Here is a 27,183-nt window from a genome sequence, read left to right on the forward strand (position 1 = left end):
CTCACCCTCCCATTGGCGAAGGGTGCAAGGAGGTCTGGAACTGGAAAGTGAGAGCTGCCGAGCTGCCTGTCTTCTTGATTGGGTTTTGTAACGCCACACATCTCTGTGAGAGTGATACACATATTTGAGGAATTTGCAGATACTGTCTAACCCTTTCTGCACACCAGCATGACAGAGTCCACAGATCCCCACAGGGCATGTCCAGAGCGAGGGCTGGACTGGCCACCTTAGGGGCAGAGTTTGCCTTTGGTGCAGTGAAGAATCCAAAAGCTCAGACCCTTCTCTGGCACTTGGATAAACTCTCCAGAGTGGGTGGGCTGGGTAGCTCATGAGGAAGTTCTTTCTATCTCTGTTCTTTTTATCTCTGGTGGTCACTCATGCTTGCCTCCTACTCCTGCATGGCAATAGGACAAGAGATTTACGTACAGAATTTCAACTCTCCAGACTCTCAGTCCAGTATTTCAACCAAGTTTGAATCTCACTCTAAAACTGAGGGACAGTTTGGGGTGTTGCAGAGGAGCAGGATTCTTCTATTGCCCCGGTTTGTCCAGGGGAGGAAATCCCCCAGTCCTTACGCAGGCAATGGGAGTGGTACCCGAGTAAGGCCTGTGGGATTGGATGATGGGGCTCCGTATGTGGAGTTTGGTCCTATCCTGTGCTGAGTGCCAGATTTGCAGTGACAGGGCAGCTGAGGGCACTTGCCACCTGGCAGGATCACAGCCCTGGGGAGGAAGATGGAGCATGGTCAGGTCTGGTGCAATTCTCATTCCTCTAGGCTGAGATTTCCAGCCTGGGGAATGTCCCCCTGTTTCAGTCACTCGGCTCTCCCCTGCTTTTATGTTCACAGATGCTTTCATTTCTCACACAGACAGCTGGCACCCAGGAAAGAGCCAGCGCTATGTGTAAGCCTCCTCCCCCCACTTACCCCCGAGCAGGGGTCTGCGGGAGCAGCAGGGGGGGAAATTGGAGGGAGAAGGCTGGGAGGCTTGGCATGGGGGCAGTTCAGACCTCTGCACGGCCACGTAATTGGGCTGAAGGTGCTGGGTGGGAGCTGGAGGCATGGCCAGCCTCGCTGTAACGTAGCAGCGAGGGGGCTCTCCAAGAGATGCTGCTCCCCACCTCTTGGTTATGGTCCATTGCCGGCATTCTGCTTCAGTTCCATTGGGTGGGGTGGGGAACCTGCCACATCAATCCAGTCTGGAGGCAGGGAATGCGCCTGCCAGGGAAAGGGGCACCTCCCACCAGTCAGCTCCAGAAGAGCTGGCGAAGCCCCGTGTCCATCGAATGTCCTGCTGGCCATTTTTGCTGTGTCGCCGCACTGGGTGATGGTGCCGCGCACCTATAGCTTGCCTCTTTGCTCTCAAGACATTCCCCATCCGTAAAGGGGGAGGAGGCCGGTCAGTGCCGGACTCAAAGCTCCTCTTCCCCCTGGCGGTGCAGGCCCCGCTCGGTGCTGTTCTGTAACTCTTCTCGCTGGGCAGGTAGCTGAGCTGGGGGTGCAAACCCACCATGCTGGCCCAGCCAGCGGTGTTTTCTCGCTCGCTGTCACCTGGCTCCCTAAGGCAGCTGGCTCTGGTTGCACCAGAGAAGGAGCTGGACTGTGAGGGTGCATCAGGGGAAGGGGAGAAAACAGAGCTTTGCTCTCGCCGTCGGGCTGAAAATTAGATTTTCTGAAGAGGAAAAGTTTCACAGGCCGGAAACGGCCTCAGAAGAAGCATGCAGGGATGTGTGGGTGTGTGTGCATGTGGGCATGGGTGTGGGGAATTGTGCAATATTCTCTGGCTGGAAAAGGTGGAAAAACGAAAGCCGAGAAGGAAATGTTGCTGAGACCTCAGGGTGAAGACCTCCTTTGTGCCCCACAGCGCTCCCATGGGGCTGCCCCCAGTGCTGCCTCCCGAAGTCCCACCTGTGAGGATGCAGGTTAGGTGCACGCCAGCGAATCTCCCTTCTGTTTCTTTTGTTTCTTTTCCCTTTTCGTTTTCTTTGTGGTCTTGGGCTTCTCTGAAACACAGAAAGGATCGCTCGTTGGCTTGGGAGCCGGGAACGCCTTCGAAACCTGGTTTTACTTCTCAGCTCACTGCGGTGAAAAGAGTTTGTTTGGAAAGGGATACTCCCTTTGCGGGGAGAGGAGCTAGTGATTGGAACAGGAGACTGAGAGCCCCACCCCTCCATCCAGCCCAGCAGGACTCCTGGGTTCTCCTCCCAAGTCTAACACTTTGTGCCCCGGAGTCGTTATTTAATCGCTCTGATTAGACCTCAGTTTTCCCAGCTGTGAAATAGGGAGGAGGGTCAATAGTATTATCGCCATCTCTCAGGGGTGTTATACTGAGCTAAGGAAGGATGGCCTGAGCTGGAACTCAGGAGACCTAGGTTCAAACCCCTGCTCTGTCCCAGACTCCCTGGGTGACTGTGGGCAGGTCACTTACTCTCTCTGGGCCTCGGTTCCCATCTGTACAATGGGAGGATAGATCCCATCCCCTACCTGGTGAACCCTTGAGTTCCCATTCAGTTCAATGGGGACAGGATGCGCCCCTTGGGCTGTAGTTCTGACCATGCTACCCACCTCTCTGCTCCCTCCCTTACTTTATGGCCAGGGTATGCACAGGCTGCAGCCCCACATTCAGCCCAAACAACGAGCAGCAAGGTCCAGCAGCTTAGCTGGCAAAGTTCCTACCCAGCCTCTTGGGGCCAAAACCTCCATGGAAGTCAGAGGGGTTCCCCCAGCAGAGCAGACTGGTCAAGAGGTAGAAAGGAGCCAAACATGGCCCCAGAACCCTCAGCTCAGGCCAGGGCTGTTTCTTGGGCGTCCAGGATAGAGGGAAGAAAAAGCAAAAGGACAAAAGGGGGAGGGCAGCTGATGCATAAAAGCAGAGATGGGCCCACCTCTGGGATTTGGGCACTGCCTCTGGGATTTGAGCACCTCGGCCTTTCTGTGTTGGGAATAGGGGGGCTCACTTCAGACCCATCTCTGCAGTAGAGAGGAACATGAGAGCAGCACAGATGAGACCCCACCCTTTTTCTAGCAGGGAGCTGGGCACTCAGGAGCAGACCTGGGCTGTGTGATTAATGGCGAGAGACCCCCAGATCCAAAGCTCCCTGGAGTCAGTGGATAGCCGCCCAGCCGCTTCAGCGGGCTTTGGATCCAGGTCAAATATTCCTCTCAGCTCTGCCGAGCAAGCCTCTGTGTCAATGTACTGGTCTCCCTGCCCCGGCGGATTTCCCCCATGTTGGGAGAGAAGGGTATCAAACCAGGCTCCATCCTGGGCCTGGAGAGAAGGGTGTGTCCCCCCCTGGGGAGGGGGGTCTCTACAACAGCCCCCAGCGTAGTAGGGAAAAGAGCCCTTTTCCCACCCCAGCAGTGTAGACCTAGGGTCAATGGAGGCTGGAAAGAGGAAATGAAGGAAACAAACAGGAACACGGGAAAGCTGGAGGAAGGGATATTAAAGAGGAGAAACATAAAATGCCAGGAGGAGCCTGGCGCCCTGTCAGATTCCTCACATCCCTGGAACTTTCGCTGGCGGTGACAGCGTCTGACACCCACCCCAGGGCGATCCCTAATCCGGGCAATTAGGAACACATGAGAATGGAGTTTGCTTGGTGTTCCTCCTCGCCACGGCTGCTCGCAGTTCCGCTCTGCTGTTAGGAGCCCGGCTGCCAGGGCTTCCCATGTAGCAGAAGATTCGTTCTGCATTTTTCTTCTCATTTGTGGTACAAGCCACGTGGCGAAGCCCCGAATGAGTTGGCTCCCGGATTGTCCGCTTCAGCAGTAGCTCCTGACTCTGCTGGCGTGTTCCACAAAGGGGAAGTTCACACCGGGGGAAGGGGGGATTGTCAGAGCCCCCTAACCAATACAGGTTTCTACACACACAAATGCATGTTCATCCAGAACAAGCCCACGCATTCCTGTAGAGGACAGACCACCCAGGTCCTGAGCCAAAAGAACAGGGAAGAGTCCCATTGATTTCAATAGGCTTTGGATCAAGCCCCTATATATCGCCTGTCATTGTAAAGCCTTTTTCAAACTCCACAAGCCTATATATAAAAATTATCCATGGGGGCCCATTCATTATCACGCAAAAGCAGCGACTTCTACAGGCCCATTGAGAGAAATCTGGGGCCCCAACACATCATGTTGGCTGGGGCCCAACCCCTCCCATTTCACCCCAGTTACCGAGGTTTTGCGGGGACCCTAGTGCTCTTGTCCTCTCTTTCCTCCCCTCTTGTCAGCCCTGCGCCTCTGGGATTTAACAGCCACGCTGCGGGACAGTTTAGGACAGGAAGTGAAGAATGCTGCATTCTGGAGGTGAAGTGGAAATGCCCCCTTGGGAATTTGGTCACGACACCAGGGTTGACACTCCTGATCTTGCAAAGGGGCCACTGAATCTTTATAGGCACCAGTGGTCAGGCACCAGGCTTTAGGCTTCATCTGAAGGGTGCCCAGCATCCCCTAGCCCCACCATGCACCACTGATTGAGAGAGAACAGCGCCACCCCTAAAGGGATGGCAACACAAGGCCCGGGCAGTGACACACACACACAGCCCTCCTGGCTGGTCTCTTCAGACACGTACCTTTCTTGCTCTGTCCGGCTGACCTATGCCTCTGGGCAGAAAACTAGCTAGGGGCCTATGCACTGCTGAAACACCCACCAGAGCTGGAATTTGGTGGGCTGAAGGCCTGGTGTCCAGACTGAGTTCACCCTCTGAACCAAGGTGTAAGCTTGGGCTTTGACAAGACGGACCCATTGCTTGGGCATTTGTTCCCATGGGGTTTCTGATCCAGGGTCTGTGCAGGATTGTTCCCAGCTCTCTGCCTTTCCTCTCCCTACATCTGATTTCCTTGCTGGGTGTCTGTTTTCTTTTCCCCTTCTCCGTGTTACCCCTGGCAGTGTTCCGGCAGCTTTGATCACAGCCCAAACTCTCCATTTTGTTTCATGTCAGTTCCCAGCGTGGAATCAAGCTGATGATGTTACTTTGAGCTGTCAAGGCCCAGAAGGACAAGCTAAAGCCTTTCCTAGCCTCCCCCGAACAGCGTCTGTAAATCAGATTCACTGACGGCCTTGGAAAGATCTGGTGCTCCACCGACTGCCCTGTGGGGAGGCAGAATCCCCATTCCAATGTCTCCGTTTGAAAGGAGCCCTCGTGTTTAAAACCCCCCCAGCTCTGCTCTGGTAGCTTCAAAGGGCTGCTCCATGCTTTGTGATCCACGGGGGATACACTGAGCCATCAAAGGAAACTTTGACTTATCAGTACCATTCCCCTGTGGCTTGGATGGGAAGACTGCTCCTCCCACGAAATGGAGAGAACTCACCCAAGGTATCTGATGCCGCCACGACATCTTCTTCCTTTCACCAGCCCTTGCCTCTTGCCCCGGCGTCGGGGAGGGCCCTAGTTTTATTCTGTCCTCTTTTGGGTCCATGTTAACCCCTAAGGCCAGATGCCTTTCTACAACTGAGATTGGGGGAGGCCTTGGGAACATGCCTGACGTGGTGGCTCTGAAGCAACAGCTACGTTGACCCATCAAGGATCCTCTTCAGCATCCCAGCCCCTGGGATCCTGTATGCCAGCACTGTAAGGATGGTGGCAAGGAAGTCCAAGACTGAGTCAAGATTGTTGACAGAGGCTCCCTCCAAGCTGACATATGGATTGTCCTGCCTGGGTCTGTTTTTCAGCACAATAGGAGACGGAGGGGTTTGTTGTTACGGAGCAGCACATTGTTTTGAAAGGTCAGTAACGAATAAACATGCAATTGCACACACGGCAGGGAGGAGCAGCCAAAGCAAGACACACACCCACCCCCACCCCCCGGCTCAGGGCTAGGGGAACATCCAGCTTCAGGAGCAGTGCGTACAGGAGCAGGGGCATCCCGTTGTCACCAGTTTTCAGAGCTCGGGAGAGGAGGAGAAAGCAACATTTCCCCTAAATTCCTGCCACCTGGCTCCCATTATGCTCCCCAATGCTGTGAGTTGGATGGAATGACGAGCCAGTGGAAGATCGCGGCTCCTAGGCATCATTATTAGGGGAAAGTATTTGTGATTTATTTTATTCCTAATACAAGCTGAAAGGGCCAAGAAGGAGGAGGAGGAAGAATTTCTCTATGCTCAGCCTCCAGATCTCTCTTTACTTCAGCCCTTCACTCCTCCTTTCCCCACTCTATCACTCCTATCTCCCTCTCTTTTCTCCCTTTCCTTGCATTCTTTCCCTACTTCTTTTACGAGCTATTGATCAATCGACTGATCATTCGTTTGCTGTCTCCCCCTTCGGCTTTTGTCACTTGAAGCAATGTGGTTCTTCACTCAGCGAGTCAGGGCTCAAAGCCGTAAATCACTCAAACTCTGGGGCCAGGTACTCGGATCTCATTCCAAGAGCGACAGACCAGTACTCCTTACAAGCCAGTTATGAAGCAAATATGTCTGAGAACACTCACAGCCCGGCCAGTCACATCCAAGAATGACCTCAGCAACCTTCTGGTTTCCATTGGCCCCAAAGGTCCACAGCAAGGATTTTAGATTTGATTCCTAAACCGAGAATCCCCTGCTCTTGTCTGGGAAACTCGAGAATGGCGATCACTGGATACAGGGAGATGGTGGCAATAGAGGGGTCTATGTTTCAGCAGCAAGCTATCCTTGAAGCTGGAGGCTCCCCAGTTTGGATAATGGAACTGGATAGGTTTGGAATTAGGGCGCAGGATGGATTTCATGGCCTGTCAAGGGAACATTAGAGCAGTAAAACCCAATTTAGCGAAAACCTCCGTGGGTCGAGTCTCCTGGCAGGGGTCATTTTGCAAGCCATGGATCAGAAATCACCTTTATAATATTCAATATTAATTTAGCAAATATGCATGTGCGTAATACTGTGCAGCTCTCTAGAGCCTTTTATCCAAGGATCTCGAAACACTGATGTTCTCGCTCTACCTCCCTGAGCCAGGTATTTAGCAGATGGAGAAACTGAGGCAGACAGCAGCGTTGTGATTTGCCCAAAGTCACGTGAAGCAGTAGTGGAGTCTGGCCTAGAATTCAGGGGCTGATTTGTCAGGCTCCAGCTGCTCTTCCTGCACGCGCAATTTGACCCATATGGATTAGTGCCTTAAACCACATGCCCACAAGTGAGACAGTTGTCGCTGAGCTCAGCAATTTGTAATTCTGTTGTCTTTATTTTGATGTTTAACAGAACACCCTGAACACAAGCCCTGAGATTTGCAAATGGATGAACAGAGCAAGTGGCTGCTCCCTTCCTATGGTTTGGCCTTCTCCTGTATTTTGGGAGAGGAAGGCCTTACGGCTATGGCCAGGCCTGAGGACAAAGGGTAGGGCTGCCCAGCTATTTTTAGCACAGCGAGCATGAGCCCACGGTTGTCAGCCTGGGTTCAGCGGCTTGCTGCAGCAGGCTGGGCAGGAGTCCCCAGCAGGACCTGTGTTCAATTCCTGGTTCTAACACAGTCTCCCCAAGCGAAGTCTGATCGGTTATAGACCCTTCCTGGCTCTGCCGTTCTAGGCTGACCTTTAAGCCACAGCCAGGCATTCATAGCATAGTTCAATTCCTGGTTCTAACACAGTCTCCCCAAGCGAAGTCTGATCGGTTATATACCCTTCCTGGCTCTGCTGTTCTAGGCTGACCTTTAAGCCACAGCCAGGCATTCATAGCATAGCAGTTGACTAGACTGCCAGAACAACCCCCCAGGAAATGGGAGTGTAACGTCTGGATTGCAAGGCCAGCTCCAGAATTGCTTCACACATGTGGATGCTTGTGTGAGTGCAATTTTCTTCATAGCCAGATGGATTATGGACATGGGCCCAGGCTGATTTCAAAGATGAGATCAAGGCTTCCCGATCATGAAAGGTGTGCTGTTATGGGGAAATCATATTAACTCAGCACCCTTCTCTTTGGTTGTTTAGGGACATAAAGAAGGTTTGAGCATGAATTTTCCCCAAATGGCTCTAAATACAAAAGGACTAAATCAAGTCTCCTCGGCCAGCCTGCTTGGGCATTATCTCCTTCCACACCCCATTCCTCACCTCCAGGGCAATGCTTCTTCATTCTACATTTCCTGGATTCCAGCTGGGCCAGGCAGGTCACTGCCTCCTCTTTGGCGCTCCTGACGACTTCGCGCGTCCTGCTCTTCGATCCCCACTTGCAGCCGCATGTTCTCCCCTCATTGCTGCAGGGGCTCCATTTGCTCCAGGGTCCCATCTCACACATCTCTGGCAGGGGGAGGAAAGACCAGTAACGCAACAGCAGCAGTGGGGACCTAACACGGCCTTTTCAGAAGTGGCCTTTTTGCCTCCTGCCGGCACACTTTGCCCGGCCAAGTTTTCGCAGGCTCAGAATTTCAGATTTATTTGCACAAAACCCCAGGCAGCCAGATGCGTGCGAGCACAGCTTGAAGGAGGGGCCAGAGCTTGGATAAGAAATGCTGTGGACAGACTTGTAGAGACTGCAGCCTGAGGCTTTGGGAAAACATGCCCTTCCCCTTTAATCCTCATCCAAAGCTCACTGAAGCCCACAGGAACCTTGCCTTTGATTTCTGTGGGTTTTGCATCAGGCCTGGAACCATCTATTAGAATTCTCCGAGTGTATGCAAGGCTGGCAAAAATGTTGCTCTGGACTGAAATCCTGTATCTGGTGCTGGGGGATCCCAGACCCATGGGGGATTGTTCAGGAATCAGACAGATGGGAAAGGGCAGAGGGAACCAGGGGAGGAGTGTCCTAAAGGAGAAGGGGCAGAGATTACCCAAGACTTACCCTGGCACTCCCTGGTGCTATGCTGGGCTGTGGTATTCGATGGGCACGTGCTGAAACACTTCCCTTTGTGCAAATAAAACTTCTCTTTGCATTTCATGCAGAAATCTTTGCTGAAGCAGCTCTCACAGCTCGGCGACCTGCACTCTGCAGGAAGGCACGGGGCATCAGTCAGTGAAACTGCCCCTCGGTTGGCAAGAGGAGTGTTAGGGCAGCAGGGACGACAGAGCAGGACACTTCTAGTCACCTGGGGATCTCAAAGCCCATTGGCAACATTGAAAAATCCCACCCCCATTTTAGTGATGCAGAAAGGTGAGGTGGCTTACCCCAGTCACACAGCAGAGCAGTAACGGAGCAAGGAATAGAACCCAGGAGTCCTAGTGCTCAGCCTGCTGCTCTAACCACTAGACAGCCCTGCTCCCCATGCAATGTAAAGCTGACTGGAGGGGCTGGGTTCTTAGGCAGGAAACAAAGAGGAGAAATCTGGACTTTTCCCTTTCTGAAAGGCGAGCGTATTGTTTGTCATAAGGTGGGGTACGGCAGGGGAGGGCGAAGCAAGAGGGAGCTGAACGCCTCCCTCTGGACAGCAGGTGAGCGTGGCAGCTTGTAGGAGAGCTACATACTTGTGCATCTGTTGACCTCTTGGCCTCGCACCCCGAAGTAGCCAGGTGGGCAGGCGTGGACACATGCCCCGTACTGGCGGATTCCATCCCTCCAGATCAGCAGGAAGAGACGCTGCTGGCAGGCAATGCACCCGTTATCCTCCGAGCACATGATGCAGCCCGTGCAGTTCTCAAACAAGCCAGCGCTCGCTGCAAGAGAAAAAAGGCAGAGAAGAGAGGCTGTTGCCATCAGCTGGCACATTGTGCAAGCCGGGAGCAGGGGGAGGGGGACTAGGAAGGAACAAACTGCCCCAGGCTTTCTTGTCCTACATAATCCCCAACTCCCAAGGCTGGGATGGGCTGACCATCGCTCCAGCTAGTGCTAGTCCATCCCAGTGCAGGGATGGCTGATGTGCAACGTAGGCTTGAGAATGTCGAGGAGAAGCCAGGGAAGGAGAAAGTAGAGCTAAATAATAGGCTGGTGGAGGGCTGATTAGGAGCTGGTTTCAATGAAGGGTCTGGGCTAACCCTGCACACTGCTCCCTCGCTTCAGCCAAAAGGCATCACACTCAGCATCCTGCCCCACCGCCCTCCTTAGCTGGAAACCGAGGGCAGCTAGCTTAGGGCTCTCAACTGCCGCTCATCCCCAAAGCATCTGACCGCCAGGTGTGGAATTAGGGGCTGTGTCTTTAAGGGCTGAGCTTCCCAGACAGAGTCCAGTGGGGGTTAGGGGGGTGCTATAACTTATAGGCACAGCCTGTTGGAACTGGACACAGGATAAAGCAGAGAGCTGTGCAAGCACCTTAAGTACGGAGGTGATCCTCAAATGCCACGCTGGGGCTAGGGACTCCTCCTGAAGCTAGCTAGGAGCATGCTGTGTGATTGGAGGAGGAGTGAGAGGGTCGCATGTGACTGCTGACCGTGGGAGCTGAACATTGGGAAGCTTCAAGGGATGGAGAGAGGCCCCCGGCCTGAGAGAAGCTCAGACGGACAGTCCACGTGTTTACGGGCTCCTTCATGTTCTCCTTGATACGGCAGAACACCTGGCCCCAAGCTTGTGATCTCGCACCTTCGTTTCAGCAGCACTGTCTGGATCGGATCCAGGGCCCACTGCAGCCAAGGAAGGCTCCTGTGGGTGTTGGATGGAAGTGTAGACATTACCAGGCTGGGTCAGAGCAGAGACCCACCTAGTGCAGTCTCCTGTCACCAGCCATGGCCCCGTCCAACTGCATCAGAGTAAGGTACAAGAATGCCTGCAGCAGGCAGTGAGGGGAATCAAACCTCTCCTCAGCTACTCCAAGCAGCCTAAACCCAGGGGATAGGGTTGCCAGGTGTCTGGTTTTTGACCGAAACGCCCAGTCGAAAAGGGACCCTGCTGGCTCTGGCCAGCACCACCAACTGGGCTGTTAAAAGTCTGGTTGGTGGCGCAGTGGGGCCTGGGGCTAAGGCAGGCTCCCTGCCTGTCCTAGCGCTGCACGGCTCCCAGAAGCGGCCGCCAGGTCCTTGCGGTGCCTAGGCTCGTGGGCGGCCAGGGAGGCTCCGCACGTGGCCTGCACTCTGAGTGCCAACTCCATAGCGCCCAATGGCTGGAAACCGTGACCTAGGGGCCACAGGGACCTGGCGGCCGCTTCCTGGGAGCCACGGTAAGCACTGCCGGGACCCCGCACCCCTACCCCCTGCCCCAGTCCTGAGTCCCCTCCCGCACCCAAACTCCATCCTGGAGCCTGCACCCCTGTCCCAGCCCTGAGCCCCCTCCTGCACCCCAAACCCCTCATCCCTGGCCCCACCCGAGAGCCCACACCCCCAGCTGGAGCCCTCACCCCCTGCATCCCAAGCCCCTGCTCCAGCTCTGAGCCCCCTCCAGCACCCAAACCCCTCATCCCCAGCCCCACCCCAGACCCCACAGCCCCAGCCAGAGCCCGCACCCTCTCCCACACCCCAACCCCTTGCCCCAGCCTGGAGCCCTCTCCTGCACCCTGAACCCCTCATTTCTGGCCTCACCTGGAGTCCGCATCCCCAGCCCTGAGCCCATAACCCCCTTTCCCCCCTGCATCCCAACCCCCTGCCCCAGCCTGGCGAAAGTGAGCGGGGGTGGGGAGAGCGAGTGACAGCAGGAGGGGGGAATGGAGCAAGCAGGGGTGGGGCCTCAGGGAAGGGGTGGGGCCTCAAAGAAGTGGGGGAAGGGGTGTTCAGTTTTGTGTGATTAGAAAGTTGGCAACCCTACCAGGCGGTAGTTCTCAGCTTTGCCTCCCCAGTCACACTTCTCCCGTCTACACAGCACTGGCCTCCTCCCCTCTGCACTGTCCCTTTAAAATTCTCACTCCTAGGCCCCACTCCCCAGCACTGGCCCTGGGCGATGGCGTCCTACATGCATGCATTTGCCATTCTGCTGGTGCCCTGGAGACTGAACGCTACAGACAGAACACCAGGAAAAGGATGTTTTAGTCCCACAGCCCCCTGCAGTGATACTCCATCCATAGGGCAGGCACAGCCCCAGCAGAGCCAGCCGCCCCACACTGCCCTGCCACTCCGCCTCAGCCCTCTGCTTGGGACAGATGCCCAGCCTCCATCTCCGTCCAGTGCTTGGCCTCTGTTGAGTTCTGCCAAGGCTGTCTGTTGTCCTGATGGGTGGGGGGAAAGGGGGGAATTAGGACACCCCTTGGTTTCACACAGGCTAAGAAACGGGGCATGACTTTTGGACCCCACAGATCGGTATCTGAATGAGTGTCCTAGAAGAGATGGACTCCATGTCTCCTTAGCTTCTGGCGTCTGTCTGCCTGTAATGATTTCTCTGAATCACTCATCACTAATTTCTCAGCCCTCCCTTTGTGCGTTGAACATTCCTGTTTGTTTTTCATTGGCCAGGACTACAATAATGTCTGCTTTTCCATTCACCCAAGGATCTCAAAGCACTACACCGATATTAACTAACCCTCGCAAGCCCCCTCTGTTGCAAAAAGGGCTGAGATAGAGATCAGTCTCATCCTTCACTTACATGCACATCGGTGCAGAAGGGTCACACGCAAATACACACAGACAAAACCACTGGCATCAACTATGGGACATTTCCTACATCTCTGAACTGTTGCTAGAATGCTTTGGAACTGTGGCTCTGTGCGACCAGTCACCAACTGCTCTGTAAAATCAAAGGCCTGAGACACAGAAGTTCGGTACTTAACTATGAACTTTACTGACCACTTCTGTGCTGCTTGGGTACCCGTACCACATGAGTAAAGCTCCATAAATTCTGGCCCAGCAAACTTGCCAGGCAGGAATCTAAAGGGAAGATTTCCAGGACATTCCATGTAGAGAAGGGTGATAAATACCAAATGAAATTTACAGCACAAGCCAAACCTTCCAGTCCTTGCCTAGCCCATAAGCAGCCAAATTCCCATGGAGTTCAGTGAGTTCTGGGTTTGATAGGAGTGCTGCTTAAGTACAGACTCAGGCCCTAATTCTGCAAAGTATTTAAGCCCATACTTAACTTGAAGACTTCAGAGGGATTTAAGCACATGCTTAAGTCCCTCTTAAGCACTTAGCTGAATTGTGGCCTTAGCAAAGATTGCTAGATTAGTCCCTCTGTGAATGAATAACCTTATCTAATTAGTGCCCGTAATGCAGTACATGTGGGAGGCATCTTTAGCCCATTAAATAAGAGTTGCACGTATCCTAAAGCATGTTAAAACAAGGATTAGTTAGTGGTTAAAAATATTGCCTGACCTGACACAAGTATCCAAGGCCTGTTATGCTCACAAAAGTTTATGCTCAAATAAATGTGTTAGTCTCTAAGGTGCCACAAGTCCTCCTGTTCTTTTTGTGAATACAGAGTGACATGGCTGCTACTCTGAAACCTGTTAAATGTTACAGGAAAGGAAGAAAGCTTAGGAAATGTTACAAAAAGGGCAGAGCCAGATATCGTCATATTGCCCAATACTACAGTCAGGGCCATCCCTAGTGGGGTGCGCCCTGGACAAGTCAGCCTGTATGGGCTCCCTTAACATTTTTTATACAGGTGAAATCTGGTGTGGGGAGGGAACACCAGTGCTGGGGGGCAAGAGATGATCGAAAGTCACAGGATGGCACCTGTGTTAGGGGCGAGGGGGCCCCCTGTGCTGGGGAGTCCCAGAAAAGGGAGGGGTCCGGGGCAGAAGGGCAATGGATAAGGTCAGCCTGGTGCTGGCGTGTTCCGGCGGCGCTAGGATGCTGGCGGCGGTGGGTAAGCAAGAAAAAGAAATAGAACACGCACTTCCCGCCGGTGAGTGCGGGCCTGACCCCTGCTGCCGGTGCCAGGACCCCTGCTAACTCCCTGGGCCAGCTTGGCCCCTCAGGCACCCCTAACCTCAACCCCCGGGCCAGCCTGGCCCCCGAGGCACCCCTTACCCCTTCTCCCCAGCTGGTCTAGCACCTCCCGTATGACACATGCACACTGAAGCACGGGGCCCCCAAAGCGCACGGCCTGGAGCAGTTGCCCTGATTTTCCATACCCAAGGGACAGCTCTGACTACAATAACATCTGCTTTTCTGTAACACCATTCACCCAAGGACCTCAAAGTGCCAAAGAGATATTAACTAACCCTCACGAGCCCCCTCAGAGCGAGGTCGTAATACATCCCTGATGGAGATAAGTAAGCTGAGGTACAGAGATGTTAAACAACATAACCAATCTCACACCACAAAGCAGAGGCAGGAAAAGAACCCAGGAGTCCTGAATCCTTTTCCTCTGCTCTGTTACATCACATTCTCCCACTGGAGAAACAGTAGCAGCAGCAGATGTCACAGCTTGTTAAACGGGAAGGGAATGGAAGGGGAGAGGCCTTGGAGTTCCTGAAGGTGATGTTTGCCCTCTATGAATCCATCACCTTTAGCCCAGGCCAGGGCGTTAACATGAACACGAGAGAGGCCGAAGCCGGTCTGAAGAGAAAAACGGGCCAGTAAATATATACAGTGGAACCTCAAAGATACGAACACCAGAGTTACTGACTGACCGGTCAACCGGACATCACGTGAAACCGGAAGTAACCAATCAGGCAGCAGTGGAGACAAAAAACAAAAGAACCCCCCCCCCCCCCAAAATAAAACCCCAGCAAACACTGAACTGAGCCTGTATTGCGTCTGAAAGGTAGGCACATCTGGGCTGCCTGTCCCCACCCCCATGTGCTGGGCAGCCTCATACAGAGGTGGGGACACTGAGATTAGCAGGCAAAGCTGTGAGCCTCCGCTGCCAGCCCAAGACAGCCAGAGCAGGAGCAGCACTGGGGTCTGTGCTGCTTTCCTGGAAGCCAGGGGTGCTGTTTTTGCCCCCCTCCCCCAGCTGGGAGGGGGCTGGCGGTTTCTACCACCCGCCCCCCCACCCCTCCTCCCCGCTGCCAGCCAAGAAGCTGCCTGCAAGGAAGTTGCCTAGCTGCGTCTGGAACCTGCCCCAGGCCCGGAGTATGAACTGCTGGAGCCAGAGTTAGGAATATTTCAGCGTTACAGCCAACTTCCCTTCCCACGGTGTCTGTAACTCTGAGGTTCTCCTGTGTGTGTGTATATACACACACACACACACAACCCAAATGGACCATATCCTCAGCGGGGGCAATTTGCTGCAGCTCCACAGATTCCAGGTTTAAGCATCCATCACAAGCAGAGCGAGGCTAATTTGTACCCAGACCCCAAAACTTTATTTCCTGCTCCCAGCAGAACGTGGGCTCCTACTCACCCCAGAGCAGAATCCAAGCGGCTTGGTTTTACCTTTGCATCGTGCCTCAGCCAGCTCTCAGAGCCTTGGCCCGACCTGCCTCGAGTTTAACGGCCTCATTCAGGAACTCAGGCTGTCTGCCTCAGGCACCTTGTCAGCCCCTGCCTCTGAAGCCCCCCTTTGGCTCATGGAACCGACTGGGACCTCAGAAGGGACTGTGCATTCATTTGCCACATGTGGATCCCCAACTTGCATACACAAGTTGCTATCTGGCCGCCCAGCTGCCTGATTTACATGTGCAAAATGGGTGTGTTTCCATATTTGTGGGTGCAACGAAATGTGGGCACAATTGGGTGTGAAAACGTGCAGCCCCTGGCTAAAATCCCTGTGGCCGTGAAGTTCTTTAGGACACAAATGATCCCAAGGCCCCTGAATATCTTCTATAGAACCCAGACTGGGATGGGGATACAGCTGAGTTTATTCTACTCAGGCTCCACCCACAACCCCAAACCACAATGCCAGAGTCACTGGATGGCTCTGCTGAAATGACCAGCAATGGGGTAGTTAAAACATATTAAAAGGGAGGCCCCCGTCCAGGTACAAAAATGCACTCCTACTTCATCGTCTAACGGCACTGCACAAGCACACCCAAATGGCGAGCTGAGCCTCTGACTGCGCCCAGTCACATGGAGAAGGGTTTGGGGGCATTTGCTCATATAAAGAGCAAGACATTTAATATGTGTAATGAAATCTTACGTTCTGCAGTAACTGCACCAGAAGTGCCGGTGTGCCTCCAAGCACTGATTCAATCTGTAATGGATCTTACTGCTGTCACGGAGTCCCTGGGCGATGCTCTGGAACTGCTCCCCATGAAGCCAGTCAGGACTCTGGGGCAGTTGCCTTTCTGTGAGCAGCCTGTCTTCAGGACACACAGCTCACACAGCTTCCACCTTCCTGGGTCTGACCTCGGAGCATTCAGCATCCTCTGCCCCTCCGTGCGCTTCCCCCCAGCGAGTCCGCTCAGGCGGGGCTCCTGGGGAAGCCAGAGGGTCCTGCACCCCAACTTCGCAGTCAGACGTGACTCTCAGCCAGGCAGCAAAACAGAAGGTTTATTAGACGACAGGAACATGGTCTAAAACAGAGCTTGCAGGTGCAGAGAACAGGACCCCTCAGCTGGGGGGCAGTGAGCCAGACAACCACGTCTGCACTTCACTCCATGTCCCAGCCAGCCCCAAACTGAAAACCCCCTCCAGCCCCTCCTCCTCTGGGCTTTGTTCCTTTCCCCGGGCCAGGAGGTCACCTGATTCCTTTGTTCTCCAACCCTTCAGCTCTCACCTTGCAGGGGGGGAAGGGCCCAGGCCATCAGTTGCCAGGAAACAGGGTGTTGGCCATTCTCTGGGTCCAGACTCCTGCACACACATGCCCTCTAGGGCTCTGCAATGATCATACACCCTTATTCCACCCCCTAGATACTTAAGAACTGCCTAAGGGAAACTGAGGCACCCCCACACTATTCAGAGGAAACATTAAGAACAGTCCCACTTCGTCACAACTGCATTAAGCCAGGTTTTTCACAGAGCCAAAGCTTAATAAAAGCTAAAAGGGCAAAATAAAAATCCCAGGGGCTGAGAGAGTATCTAGATTAATATCTCTGGGGCTTGATCCAAAGTCCGTTGGGAGACTTCCCTTTCCCTTCAAAGAGGTTTGGATCAGGCCCTTGATTCTCTGGGCACTTTCGTTGCATCCGCCACTTAAACCGCGCTGCAGCTGCATGTGTTTGCATGCAGTAACCATGCATAGAGCTACAACAGATTGTATGGAACGTGCAGACAGGTTTTTGTAGTGTAAAGAACCATGAAAAGGTCATCAGCAACTTTAACAATGGGATCTGCTCTTAAACAGAATGTAGCTTCCTGCTGTCCTGATTGCCCAGCCCAGGGCTCCGATGCGTCCCAGCAAAATAGAGTTTAAAGCCAATGAAACAGATTGTGAAAGTCATGTAAAGTGAACCAAGGAACCAGTGAAAAGGGGGCTCTGCTCCACGTGCCAGGGGATGTTATTTGACAAAGATCTCAGAGAAGATGAAGCCACACTTGATACCAAAACGTAACCAGTTAAAATACAAACAGCCGGATTCTGATCCCACTGTCCACCGGCAGGATGCTGCTGATGTCCAAGGAGCTACTCCTGATTTACTAGTGTAAGCAGGATCAGCATCACACCCATAAGCCCCTTTCTTCCTATAAAGCATTTGAAAGGCACATGTGTTATCAACACAGATTTTTCATGTTCCCAAGACATTGATCTGCCTGCTAGCTTCTCCAGTCATAAGTGAGACCAAAATGTGATGCTGATTAGAATCATAGAATCATAGAACTGGAAGGGACCTCAAGAGGTCATCTAGTCCAGTCCCCTGCCCTCATGGCAGGACTAAGTATTATCCAGACCATCCCTGACAGGTGTTTGTCCAACCTGCTCTTAAAAATCCCCAATGATGGAGATTCCACAACCTCCCTAGGCAATTTATTCCAGTGCTTAACTACCCTGACAGTTAAGAAGTTTTTCCTAACGTCCAACCTAAACCTCCCTTGCTGCAGTTTAAGCCTATTGCTTCTTGTCCTCGCCTTAGAGGTTAAGAAGAACAATTTTTCTCCCTCCTCCTTGTAACAACCTTTTACTTGAAAACTGTTATCACGACCCCTCTCAGTCTTCTCTTCTCCAGACTAAACAAACCCAAATCAGGTTGGTTTGACACGATTTGTTCTTGACAAATCCATGCTGACTGTTATTTATCACCTTCTTATCTTCTAGGTGTTTGCAAATTGCTTATTATGAGCTACATGTTGCCTGGGATTTTACTTAAGCAGTACCCAACTCTGTGCAATGGGCAGAGTATTGTGCTCAAATTGTGGATCTGTCCTGTCTGTGCATTAAGGCAGGGGTCCAGAATGCCCCAGCAGGTTTCCTGGGAGAGGATGCTGCTTTACCAGGGACCAGACTCTTGTGGTTTAACTTTGTGGAGAGCCTGAAAAGCAGTGAGGTGGTCGTTTAAGGCAGGGGCTGTGTCTCCCAAGGGTGGATCTTTGATACGGGTTTCCCAGCGGTCTGTAATGTGGGTTACAGCACATCCCAGTTAAGGAAGAAAGGAATCCTCCTCCAGAACCATTTTGTAGTGGAGTTTGCACACCCAGAGTGGGGCTGGCAGCTTGAGCCTATCACCATTATTATCTATCACCCGGCTTTCCATAGCTGCTGGCATCCTCCGTCAGGATGCAGGCCCCAGTGTCCAGGCACTACAGGAAGATAAAGTCACTACCCCAAAGAACTTAGAGTCGAATAGCCGCACACCCTTGGTGCTTCCATCTCTAGCCTTACTCCCCCCCGCCCCACCAGTGTGACTGTCCTTTACAACATGCCCCCACCCTGCAGCCAGCTGGCATTCCAGACCTGGTCCCATTTCCTGGGCAGTATCCGGCTCAGAATAACAGCACTGGCATCTGCTCCAAAGCAGTTATACGGCAGCCCACGTGCTTCCCGTCGTCAGTCCGTCTTCACGCAGGGCCGCATCCAAACCCACTGAGATCAGTGACTCCCACCGACTTTGGATCAGGCCCTCAGTGGAGAGTCATCACTACAGAGGGGAACCATGCAGGTTCCCCTGCCCCCAGCAGCTTCAAATGCGAGGCGAGTGGCAGTCACCAGGTGGACAGTGTATCAGGAAAGCAAAAGCAGATGGGTGTGTGTGTGGGGGGGGGTTTATGTCCTTCATTAATCATGTTCCCTCCCGCTAGCTACTGTACCACCGGGAGTATCCAGCCCCTGCCCCAAAGAGCCCACCGCGCAAACAGACGAGCCAGGCGCTACTGCTGCCAGAAGTGAGCTGGGCTTGGGCAATGAGGGATGCTGCTGGGCTGCCCCCGCTGCCCCTTCCGTACCAGCTGCCGCCCGCCTTTTCCAAGGAGCCACGTCCACTCTCAGGCTCTCAGGGCTGGAAGAGCAGGAGGTGGGAGAGGTCTGTAGAACACCTGGTGAGCCAGGGCCGGACTCGCAGGGGGATAGTGCAGGTTGGGGGTAAAGGGCTGGAACGAAGGTGCGGTTCTCTGGCTGGCTTCATGCATGGAGCAGCGGCAGCATTGCATGGAGGTCTCAGGTCCGGGAGGGCAGTGGCGGCTGAGACAAAGAGGCAGGTCAGAGCGGGGCTGGGGAAGGCTGGCAGGTCTAGCTCCCTGGGTTCTCCAGGCTGAAGAGGGGGACACCACCTTCTGAATGGAGCCCAACCAGTTCCTACATTATGGCTGGCATCTGTGAACGGGTAGAGAGAGGAAAAGCAGAGGGAAACCGCGCCCCTCTTCCTGACTGGGCCATTGCTCTGGCGCGACGCAGCCCTCCTGCTCCAGCTCCCTGCCAGGAGAGAGCAAAGACGTGCTTCGAGTCTGGGTTCTTGCACATTCCACCCGCCTCCAGCTGGAGCCAGGCTTCGGCTCTCCTTGGATTTGGCTGGTGATTGCCAAATCAAAGGGCCAGTCCCGGCTGGAGGTGTAATGTGAACAGGATTCATTTTCCGTTTCCTTTCCTCTTGGTTTCCCTTTGTGCCACTTGAAGAACAGCCCCCACCAGCCACCGCCACCAGGGAGAACACTGTGCACCCACAGGGCAACAGCTGCTGCAAGGACCTCTCGTTCATCAGAGGCCAGCTCAGTCCCAGCCACGTCAACAGGGGCGGGTGCAGCGGCCCAGCAGCCCTAAGCTCCTTTAACGTTGAAACCTGCCTTGCCCACACAGCTGGGATAACTGATGTACCACTGCGGGTCCCTGCTGGGATAAGGGGGATGGGATTGGCCCTGGTGGGGGAAGGGGTCTGTGGCCCCAATCCTGCCAGCTTCCACTGACATCAGCCGCGTGGCACACCTGGAGTGTCAGTGGTCAGGCTTGCTGGCCCCCAGCCCCCCACGCTCCTCAGGCCAGGGACACCACCCAGACGGAGGCAGGGACAGCACAGTATCTCTCTGTGAGGGGGCCATTGCTCGCATGCACCCGGTGGGACAGCCTTTGGAGGGAGTGGGGGTCTGGGAGAAGCTTCTGAAGACAATAGAGAAACCCCAGGTACAGATAAAAATGTAGCAATTCCCATTGCTCAGTGAGAGGAGGAGGGAGGTGAAACCTCAGCAGCTGCCTTCAGCACAAAGACCCCCGTGCGCTGCCTGACAGCGAGGGAAGCAGCCCCCAGGAGAACCCGGCAGCTTCCTTGGGGGCGAGGGCCCCGGTGCCACGTTCCAGCTGACTGCCCAAAGCAGCATCTGTCCTGGCTCCTATCCTTGGTTCTTTTACACGGAGGCATGTGCCACGGCTGCCATCTCTCCCCAGCCCCCTTTTCAGATCCCCAGGGACTCAAACTGGCACCACGCTGTGCTGGGAGGAGGTTCATTTGTGGCCACGAGGATTCAGTATGGCTTGGCTTTCCCCTCCAGTTAATAATGCACCTTGGACCCATTAAGCTGTTATGGTCGGCATTACATATTTGCTAAATGCCTGCAACATTCGTGTTCCTAGCTGCAGCTGGAGGGACTTCACTGAAATGCCGAGGGATTTACAAGTGTCTATTGCGCTTTTCAGTTTTTATGATATTTTTTGCATTCTCTTTTGACAATTTGTTTGGGAGCTGGGAGCGGAGCAGCTGAAAGAAGTTTGGAGTTCCTGGCCTAGCTTGGGATGGCACCAGCTGAAAGAGACTACGTTTCCACTATGAGCTATGGGCTTGTGACAGTGCTGAGAACCAGAAGCTGAGCCAGCACTGGTAATTGTAAATCCAATTAGTTCCCCCAGAGAGGGCCTGATTGAAGGGAGGGGTGGCTAATTACTAGTTCAGCCTGAGCGGGGCAGAGCTAAGGGGATAATTAGCCCGTTAACTGCCAGAGTGGAAAAGGAGCACAGGCAGGAAGTGCTGGGAGAGGAGAGCTGAGCCAAGTGGAGGCATGCCAGGGTACAGGTAGATCTCTGCATGGAGCAATCTCTCCCCTCTTTTATGGTTGTAAAACTACTGCCCGGGGCTGTACGAGGGTGATGGTTGATAAAGCACAAATACAGTATCCCGTGGTGTTACAGACTGCGGGTATCAAAGCCATTTCTAGGAGAAGACAGGAGTGCAGGGCCACCCCTGTCTCAGGGGCTCACGCCCGGCTTGCATACACACGCTCACACTAGCTCTCATTGGCCTAGCACGAGTATAAAGAGCCGTGTAGCAGCAGCATGGGGCGTGTCGTGGAGGCAGGGCCCAGCTGTGCCGTGTACAAACCGGCCTGAAACCAGTGGGTTTGTGCTCGGCCCAGCTCAGCCGCGTCTCCACTGCCTCTGTCAGGGCTATTTATACTCACGCTGGTTCCGTGAGAGCAACACAAGGGGGCCCAATCACATCCCTAGCTCGTGGCATAGACCCAGCCATGGAGAAATCACAAAATGGTTTCCTTTCCTGAGTTCGAGCTGTGCTCAGCGTGGAAGGGAAGCGCCTTGGAGTAACGTCCCTGGTTGCGAGCCCTCTGCCTTTCGGGCACCAGCCCACTCTACTTGGTGAGTTTGGCCGTGTCCCTTAAAGTCACATGAAGGGCAACAAAACATTAGTGTTGGTGTTGATCCTGGGCTCATTTACACCAGCATAACTCTGCTGACTTCAGTGGAATTCCTCCTGATTTACACTGGACACCTGATTCGTGCAGACTCCAACGTGGTGAGAATCTGTAGACGTGGGGAAAGTTTTGGAGTGTGTTGACCATGCAGCCCTTGCTCATAGACTGCAGAAGGAGCTGTGCCGAAGCCAGGGCTGCGGGGTTGGGACCATCCCTTGGTTCCCAGCAGGGATGGGCTGAGGAAACTGTGTTTTGATTTTGCAGCCCCCATCGGTAAGGTGTGGGTTTCACATAGTTGTCCCTTGAACCAAGGGTGGTTCGGAGTCAGGTTCCATTTCACCCAAACCTCCAGAGTTGAGGAGAGGGGAGTGTAAATTTTTGGGAGAGGGAAGGGAATGGAGCAGCAAATTCAAGGCCCAGGCTGGTAACTTCAACAGAGAGCAGAACAAGTGAGATGCAATGGTTAGAACTGTCCCTTCTAAGCACTGAGGTGGGGAGGGGGATGTATGCACCAGCCCTGACAACATGAATGGGAACCACGCATATAACGATGGGAGGAAGCCATAGAAAAAATTCAAGAAAGAACTAGATAAATTCATGGAGGTTAGGTCCATCAATGGCTATTAGCCAGGATGGGCAGGGATGGTGCCCTAGCCTCTGTCTGCCAGGAGCTGGGAATGGGCAACAGGGGATGGATCATTTGATGATTCCCTGTTCTGTTCATTCCCTCTGAAGCACCTGGCATTGGCCACTGTCAGAAGACAGGAGACTGGGCTGGATGGGCCACTGGTCTGACCCAGTGTGGCCCTTCTTATATGTTCTTAGACATGGAAACCGCCAGCATGAGAGCATTTGAAACTGTGGAAAAGGAGAGAGCAGGAGTAAGGACAGCAAACAAATAACTGATGCCAAAAGGAGCAACTGTAATTAGAAATGTTATTTTAAGCATTGATCTTATGTTGCAAGCCTCTCACCTGCCTTGTATATGGGTGGGTGGGTATGGAGTCACTAGAGATGGTCCCAATCCAACCCCCCAGACACAAGCACTCCTAAGCTGTGCATGGAGTTCACAACTCCCACCATGACAGCCCCAGGCCCCAGATCCCTCAGACCTTGGGGTGCGTGAAGTCTAGGGTCAGATCCACATTTTGCAGGTGGGCCATAGCTCTGTTGATGATGATGATGCTAGGAGAAAAAGGGATGCGAGAATCCCAAAGTAGCACTTAGTTATGCACATGAGGTCTTTGGTCTGATTGACTCAGAGACTGTCAGTGCATCGGGGATTCTGGCTCCGATCCAGCACATCACTTAAGCACATGCTTCAGTGAGATGACTCACATGCCAAAAGCTAAGCAGGAGTGTATGTGCTTTGCTGGGGCAGAGCCCTATTTGGTACATGAGCTGGCTGAGAGAGCAAAGAGACGTTTTGCATGGCTAATGCACCAATTTGTACAAGCCTAAAAGTCTTTCTTTGCTCTTCACTCTCGGTCAGGACCCAATCAGATCCCATCAGCTGGGGCTGGCCTGTTCCCACAGACACTTCAGGCTCTGTTTTAACATCCAGCAGCCAGGGTCATGCTGCTGCACCTTCTCTGCTCGGCTCTGTGCTACTGGGGAACTGTCCAGCAAAAGAGCCCCTAGGGAAGAAGAGCAGAAAGGATCTCAGTGACTCCCTCAAGCAGAGGGAGCCAATGATACAACGGAGCAAGAGCCACACCTAGCTGATGACTCACTTTCTCACCCGTAAAGATCACAGAGGGAGGGATGGAAAGGAAACTTGATCCATTTACCATGAGAGGAGAGAAGTTCTGGAACAGCCTTCCCAGGGGAGCGGGGGGATCAAAAAACCTAACTGGCTTCAAGACTGAGCCTGGTAAGTTTATGGAGGGGATGGTGTGATGAGATGCCTACAGTGGCACCCAGCCGAACTGCGACTGCTAGCAGCAAATATCACCAGCAGCTGGAGATGGGACACGAGATGGGGAGGGCTCCGAGTTACTACAGAGAATTCTTTCCCAGGTGTCTGACTGGTGGGTCTTACCCACATGCTCAGGGTCCAACTGATGGCCATATTTTGGGTCAGGAAGGAATTTTCCCCAGGTCAGATTGGCAGAGACCCTGGGGGGTTTTCACCTTCCTCTGCAGCATGGGGCAGGGGTCACTTGCAGATTTAAACTAGTGTAAATGGTGGATTCTCTATAACTTGAAGTCTTTAAACCATGTTTTGAGGCCTTCAGTGACTCTGCCAGAGGTCAGGGGTCTGTGACAGGAGTGGGCAGTCTAGGAGTCTATGAGACACAACACGGGGTGTGCAGGTAAAGCCTGATCTGAAGCCAACTGAGCTCAATGGAAGTCTTTTCATTGGCCACAAAAGGCTCTGGATTGGGCCCTTAGTGTTTGAGGTTGAGAATTCTGGCCTCGTGTAAGGGAAGCAATGCGTAAGGTTTGCCCATGCTACGCTACTCTGCCAATGGACTTCAGTCCTGACCCTCGATAGCCCTGCTGCTCTGGTCTTGGGCAGCTGTTCCTCAGAATCTAGTCACGGCTCAATGTATGCCACCCAGAATCATTTGTACCAACCACTGTGATCTACTTGAACCTGAATACGGAACATATCTGGGCCACATGGTGGCTTGAAGTTGAGCTATAAATAGCCAACGTGCCTTCAAAGGAGAAATTGGGCACCATGGGTATAGAACTCTCCTTGTCCCCCAGGATATTTCCTTTTGGGCTGTTCCCCAAATTCCCTTTGCTGGACCACTGGGCAGCTGCTGGCTGGAGCTATCCTTCTCTGAGGGATCTGTGAAGGTTTAAATTTAGTGTGGACAATAGCTGAGAACTGTTTGGAGGTCAAATCCCTGAAACCATAAGGGGGACCCTGGACCCATGAGCAGTTGCAGGCATCTGAATCATCAGTAATTGTTTTTAAATATTTCTTTCACTCTCTGATGTTTCACTATATCAGGTCTTGCTATTTCTAAGCTGGAGCCAAGGCACCTGGGTTTGCTGAGCCACAGTTCTGATTTTCCTTGCAGTGGGTTGGCATTGCCGGACCTCCATTCACATCTAGAGAGTAATTCCTGATTTACACCCATGTAAGTGACATCTGAATCAGGCCCAGCGGAGGGTAGGTGACTTGCCCACAGTCTGGCAGATAGTCAGTGGCAGAGTCAGAACAGAACCCAGGAGTCCAGATTCCTTTCAGCATTACAGAAAACACCCCTCCCACAATCACAGACAATGAGCCGGATTCTAACCTCAGTTATGCTGGTATAAATTTAAAGTTTCTCTGTAGAATTTAAGGGGGTTACTCCAGACTTACACTAGTGTAACTGAGGTCAAAATCTGGCCCCATATTTTGCGCCTCTTGATTAAAGCAAATTCTCTTTACAGGCTGGCTCCTCACAAGCCCCCCGTAACAGACTTCATGCCGAATCCCAGAGATGTGCTTGCCTGCCTCATGGCTGCTCTCAGAGGAAACGTTTGGCATCTGGTTAGCCTCTGCAGCCAGACACTATCCCAGAGGTACTGGCTGGCTCTCAGAACGCACTTCATGCAACACCAGCTGAAGGATGAAAGAAAATGGCGATAGGAGAGCCTGAGAAGGGACCAGACTCCAGGATCCCTATCCCCCCGTGCCAGGATGATAGCAGCCAGTGGCAATCACTGGACCCTGCAGCAAAAGCTTTGGACTCCCTGTGTCTCTCCCATGAGCAGTGCAGGGAACTTTGCTTGATTTGTCTTAGGTATGGTGTTGTGTTCGTCAGTTGTGTAATATTTTAAATATGAGATAAACTGACGCCGTTTGTTTATCTACACCACAGAGTCAGTGGGCCAGATCCTCAGCTGATGTAAATTGATTTCCATGACACCCCATGGATTGACACCAGCTGAGGATCTGGCCTTTTGTATTGAATCTTCAGAACATGAACAACTTTGGCACATGCCTCCAGCATGGTCGGCACATGCCGTGTGCGATCACAGGGCTTTGTAACGGATATGTCTTGGACAGCACGTAATGAACAGCTGCCCGTCAACTCAACACCTCTTACAAAAACATACAATAAAACCAGAGAACCTTGATTCTACTCCCAGGAGACAACTGAGTAGCCCTCTTCCCATTAACACTAGCCACTTCTCCAGCCGATTCTGATTACAAAAGTGAGTTGCTCGGGACACAGGGCAAGCTATAAAAACAGGCGCAGCCCTGATGGCTGCAGAATTCAGACTGATCTGTCTGATGGCCTTAGTTTGCTACCCGTGTGCAGGTGAGAGGTGCTTCCTGCCCTGCTTCGAGCCAGACACAATGTGATCTTCACCCAGTGTTGGGCATTGGCTCTGACCATATGGAAGTGCAAGACATCTCTGGTGTACAGCAGTGGCAGAAAGGAGATGCCAAAGGAGGCCACTCCTCAGCCAGGTGGTGCAGAGAGTTGCGGCAGGAATGGTCTCTCTGAGCAGGTCTGTTCTTTCATGGGGGATCTATGTGTCACACGAGCTGGGAAGAGCAAAGCCAGAGCCTTCAGACGGCAGTCGGCTTGTGGTCCCCAAAGCCAGGCTGAAAACATCTGTTTCACCCAATCAATTCCAGCTAACGGAACGGACTAGGGGAGTTCACCAAAGTAGCACTTACCTCAAAGAGCCAAACCTATCCCTGGTGCAGTTGACTCAGAGATGACACCCAGGATGAATTTGGACCAAAATGTTTGAATCTGTTTAGTGAGGCGCCCTGGCCCTGACCTTCCCACCCTCCCCACCCAAACAGCAATATTGACACTGGAGAGGCTGGGCAGCCAAGCTTCTGTACGCTGGATTTCAGTGCTCTGCAATGGCACGGCCATTCGCCTGGCCACCTGCAGTGCTAGATGTTGCTCCCCCACTCTTGATACGAGGTTCTGCACAAAACTTTGAATCACCATGAAAACCGGCCAGTTCAAACCCATTGCTTTGCCCTCTGATACCTTGGACACGCTCTCCAGATGACAGCCAGCTAAATTATCCATCCCCTCTTCCTCCAAATGACCCCCTCGAGAATACACAGCACTCTCCCGCTGTGCTTTGCCTCTTCCGGGCACTTTTACAAACCCCGCCCGAGCTAGCCCCGCAGCAGCGCCACGCAGCAGGGAAGTCCAGACGAGAGCCAGCTAACGATGAGGGGGCACTAAGGGATCAAAGGGCAAAGTCTGTGTCTGCTGTTGTGAATTATCCCTGGCCTCTCATTTTGCATTGCTCAGTGCCCCATCCCCTATAACTTAACCAGCTGGCTCAGCTCCAGGTACCACTAAAATGTCCCCTGCATGCCTCCCTCATCCTAGAGCAATAAAGTTGCCAGCTGATTATCTTTTTTGCCCCACCTGCCAATTCTTCCAGTTGCTCAGACTCTCTCCGAGCCCAGCCTGCCCTCCCCGAGCACAGCTCTGCCTGTTGCTATCAAGCTAGAAAGGCGAACTGCAGCATGGACTGTACCTTGTTTCTTCCTTCTGTTCTGCATGAGCATTTCCATGGAGTTGATGAATAACAGCAACATGAAAAGTATCCACTGCAT

At 53.1% G+C, this 27,183-nt stretch overlaps 1 protein-coding gene across 1 annotated transcript; it reads right to left on the minus strand.

Annotated features, from left to right (window-relative positions):
• Positions 1–1,654: 1,654 nt before the first annotated feature.
• Positions 1,655–27,183, minus strand: RSPO4 (R-spondin 4). Its single transcript, XM_073309376.1, has 5 exons — positions 27,105–27,183; positions 9,360–9,548; positions 8,740–8,883; positions 8,013–8,198; positions 1,655–2,001 (listed from the first exon to the last, which is right to left on the minus strand). The coding sequence occupies exons 1-5, from the start codon at positions 27,181–27,183 to the stop codon at positions 1,922–1,924; spliced, it is 678 nt and encodes a 225-aa protein (XP_073165477.1). The 3' UTR covers positions 1,655–1,921.

This window comes from Lepidochelys kempii, chromosome 13 (assembly GCF_965140265.1).
Source record: "Lepidochelys kempii isolate rLepKem1 chromosome 13, rLepKem1.hap2, whole genome shotgun sequence".
NCBI lineage: Eukaryota > Metazoa > Chordata > Testudines > Cheloniidae > Lepidochelys > Lepidochelys kempii.

What these genes read in the sequence shown, in the direction of transcription:
- RSPO4 (XM_073309376.1), bottom strand. Translation starts at nt 27,183, where the DNA reads ATGCAGTGGATACTTTTCATGTTGCTGTTATTCATCAACTCCATGGAA. An exon ending in AGAGGTCAACAGATGCACAA is followed by an intron (nt 8,884 to 9,359) that starts GTATGTAGCTCT and finishes GCCTTCCTGCAG; the next exon opens with AGTGCAGGTCGCCGAGCTGT. An exon ending in GAAGAAGCATTGCCCTGGAG is followed by an intron (nt 2,002 to 8,012) that starts GTGAGGAATGGG and finishes TCTGTGTTTCAG; the next exon opens with AGAAGCCCAAGACCACAAAG.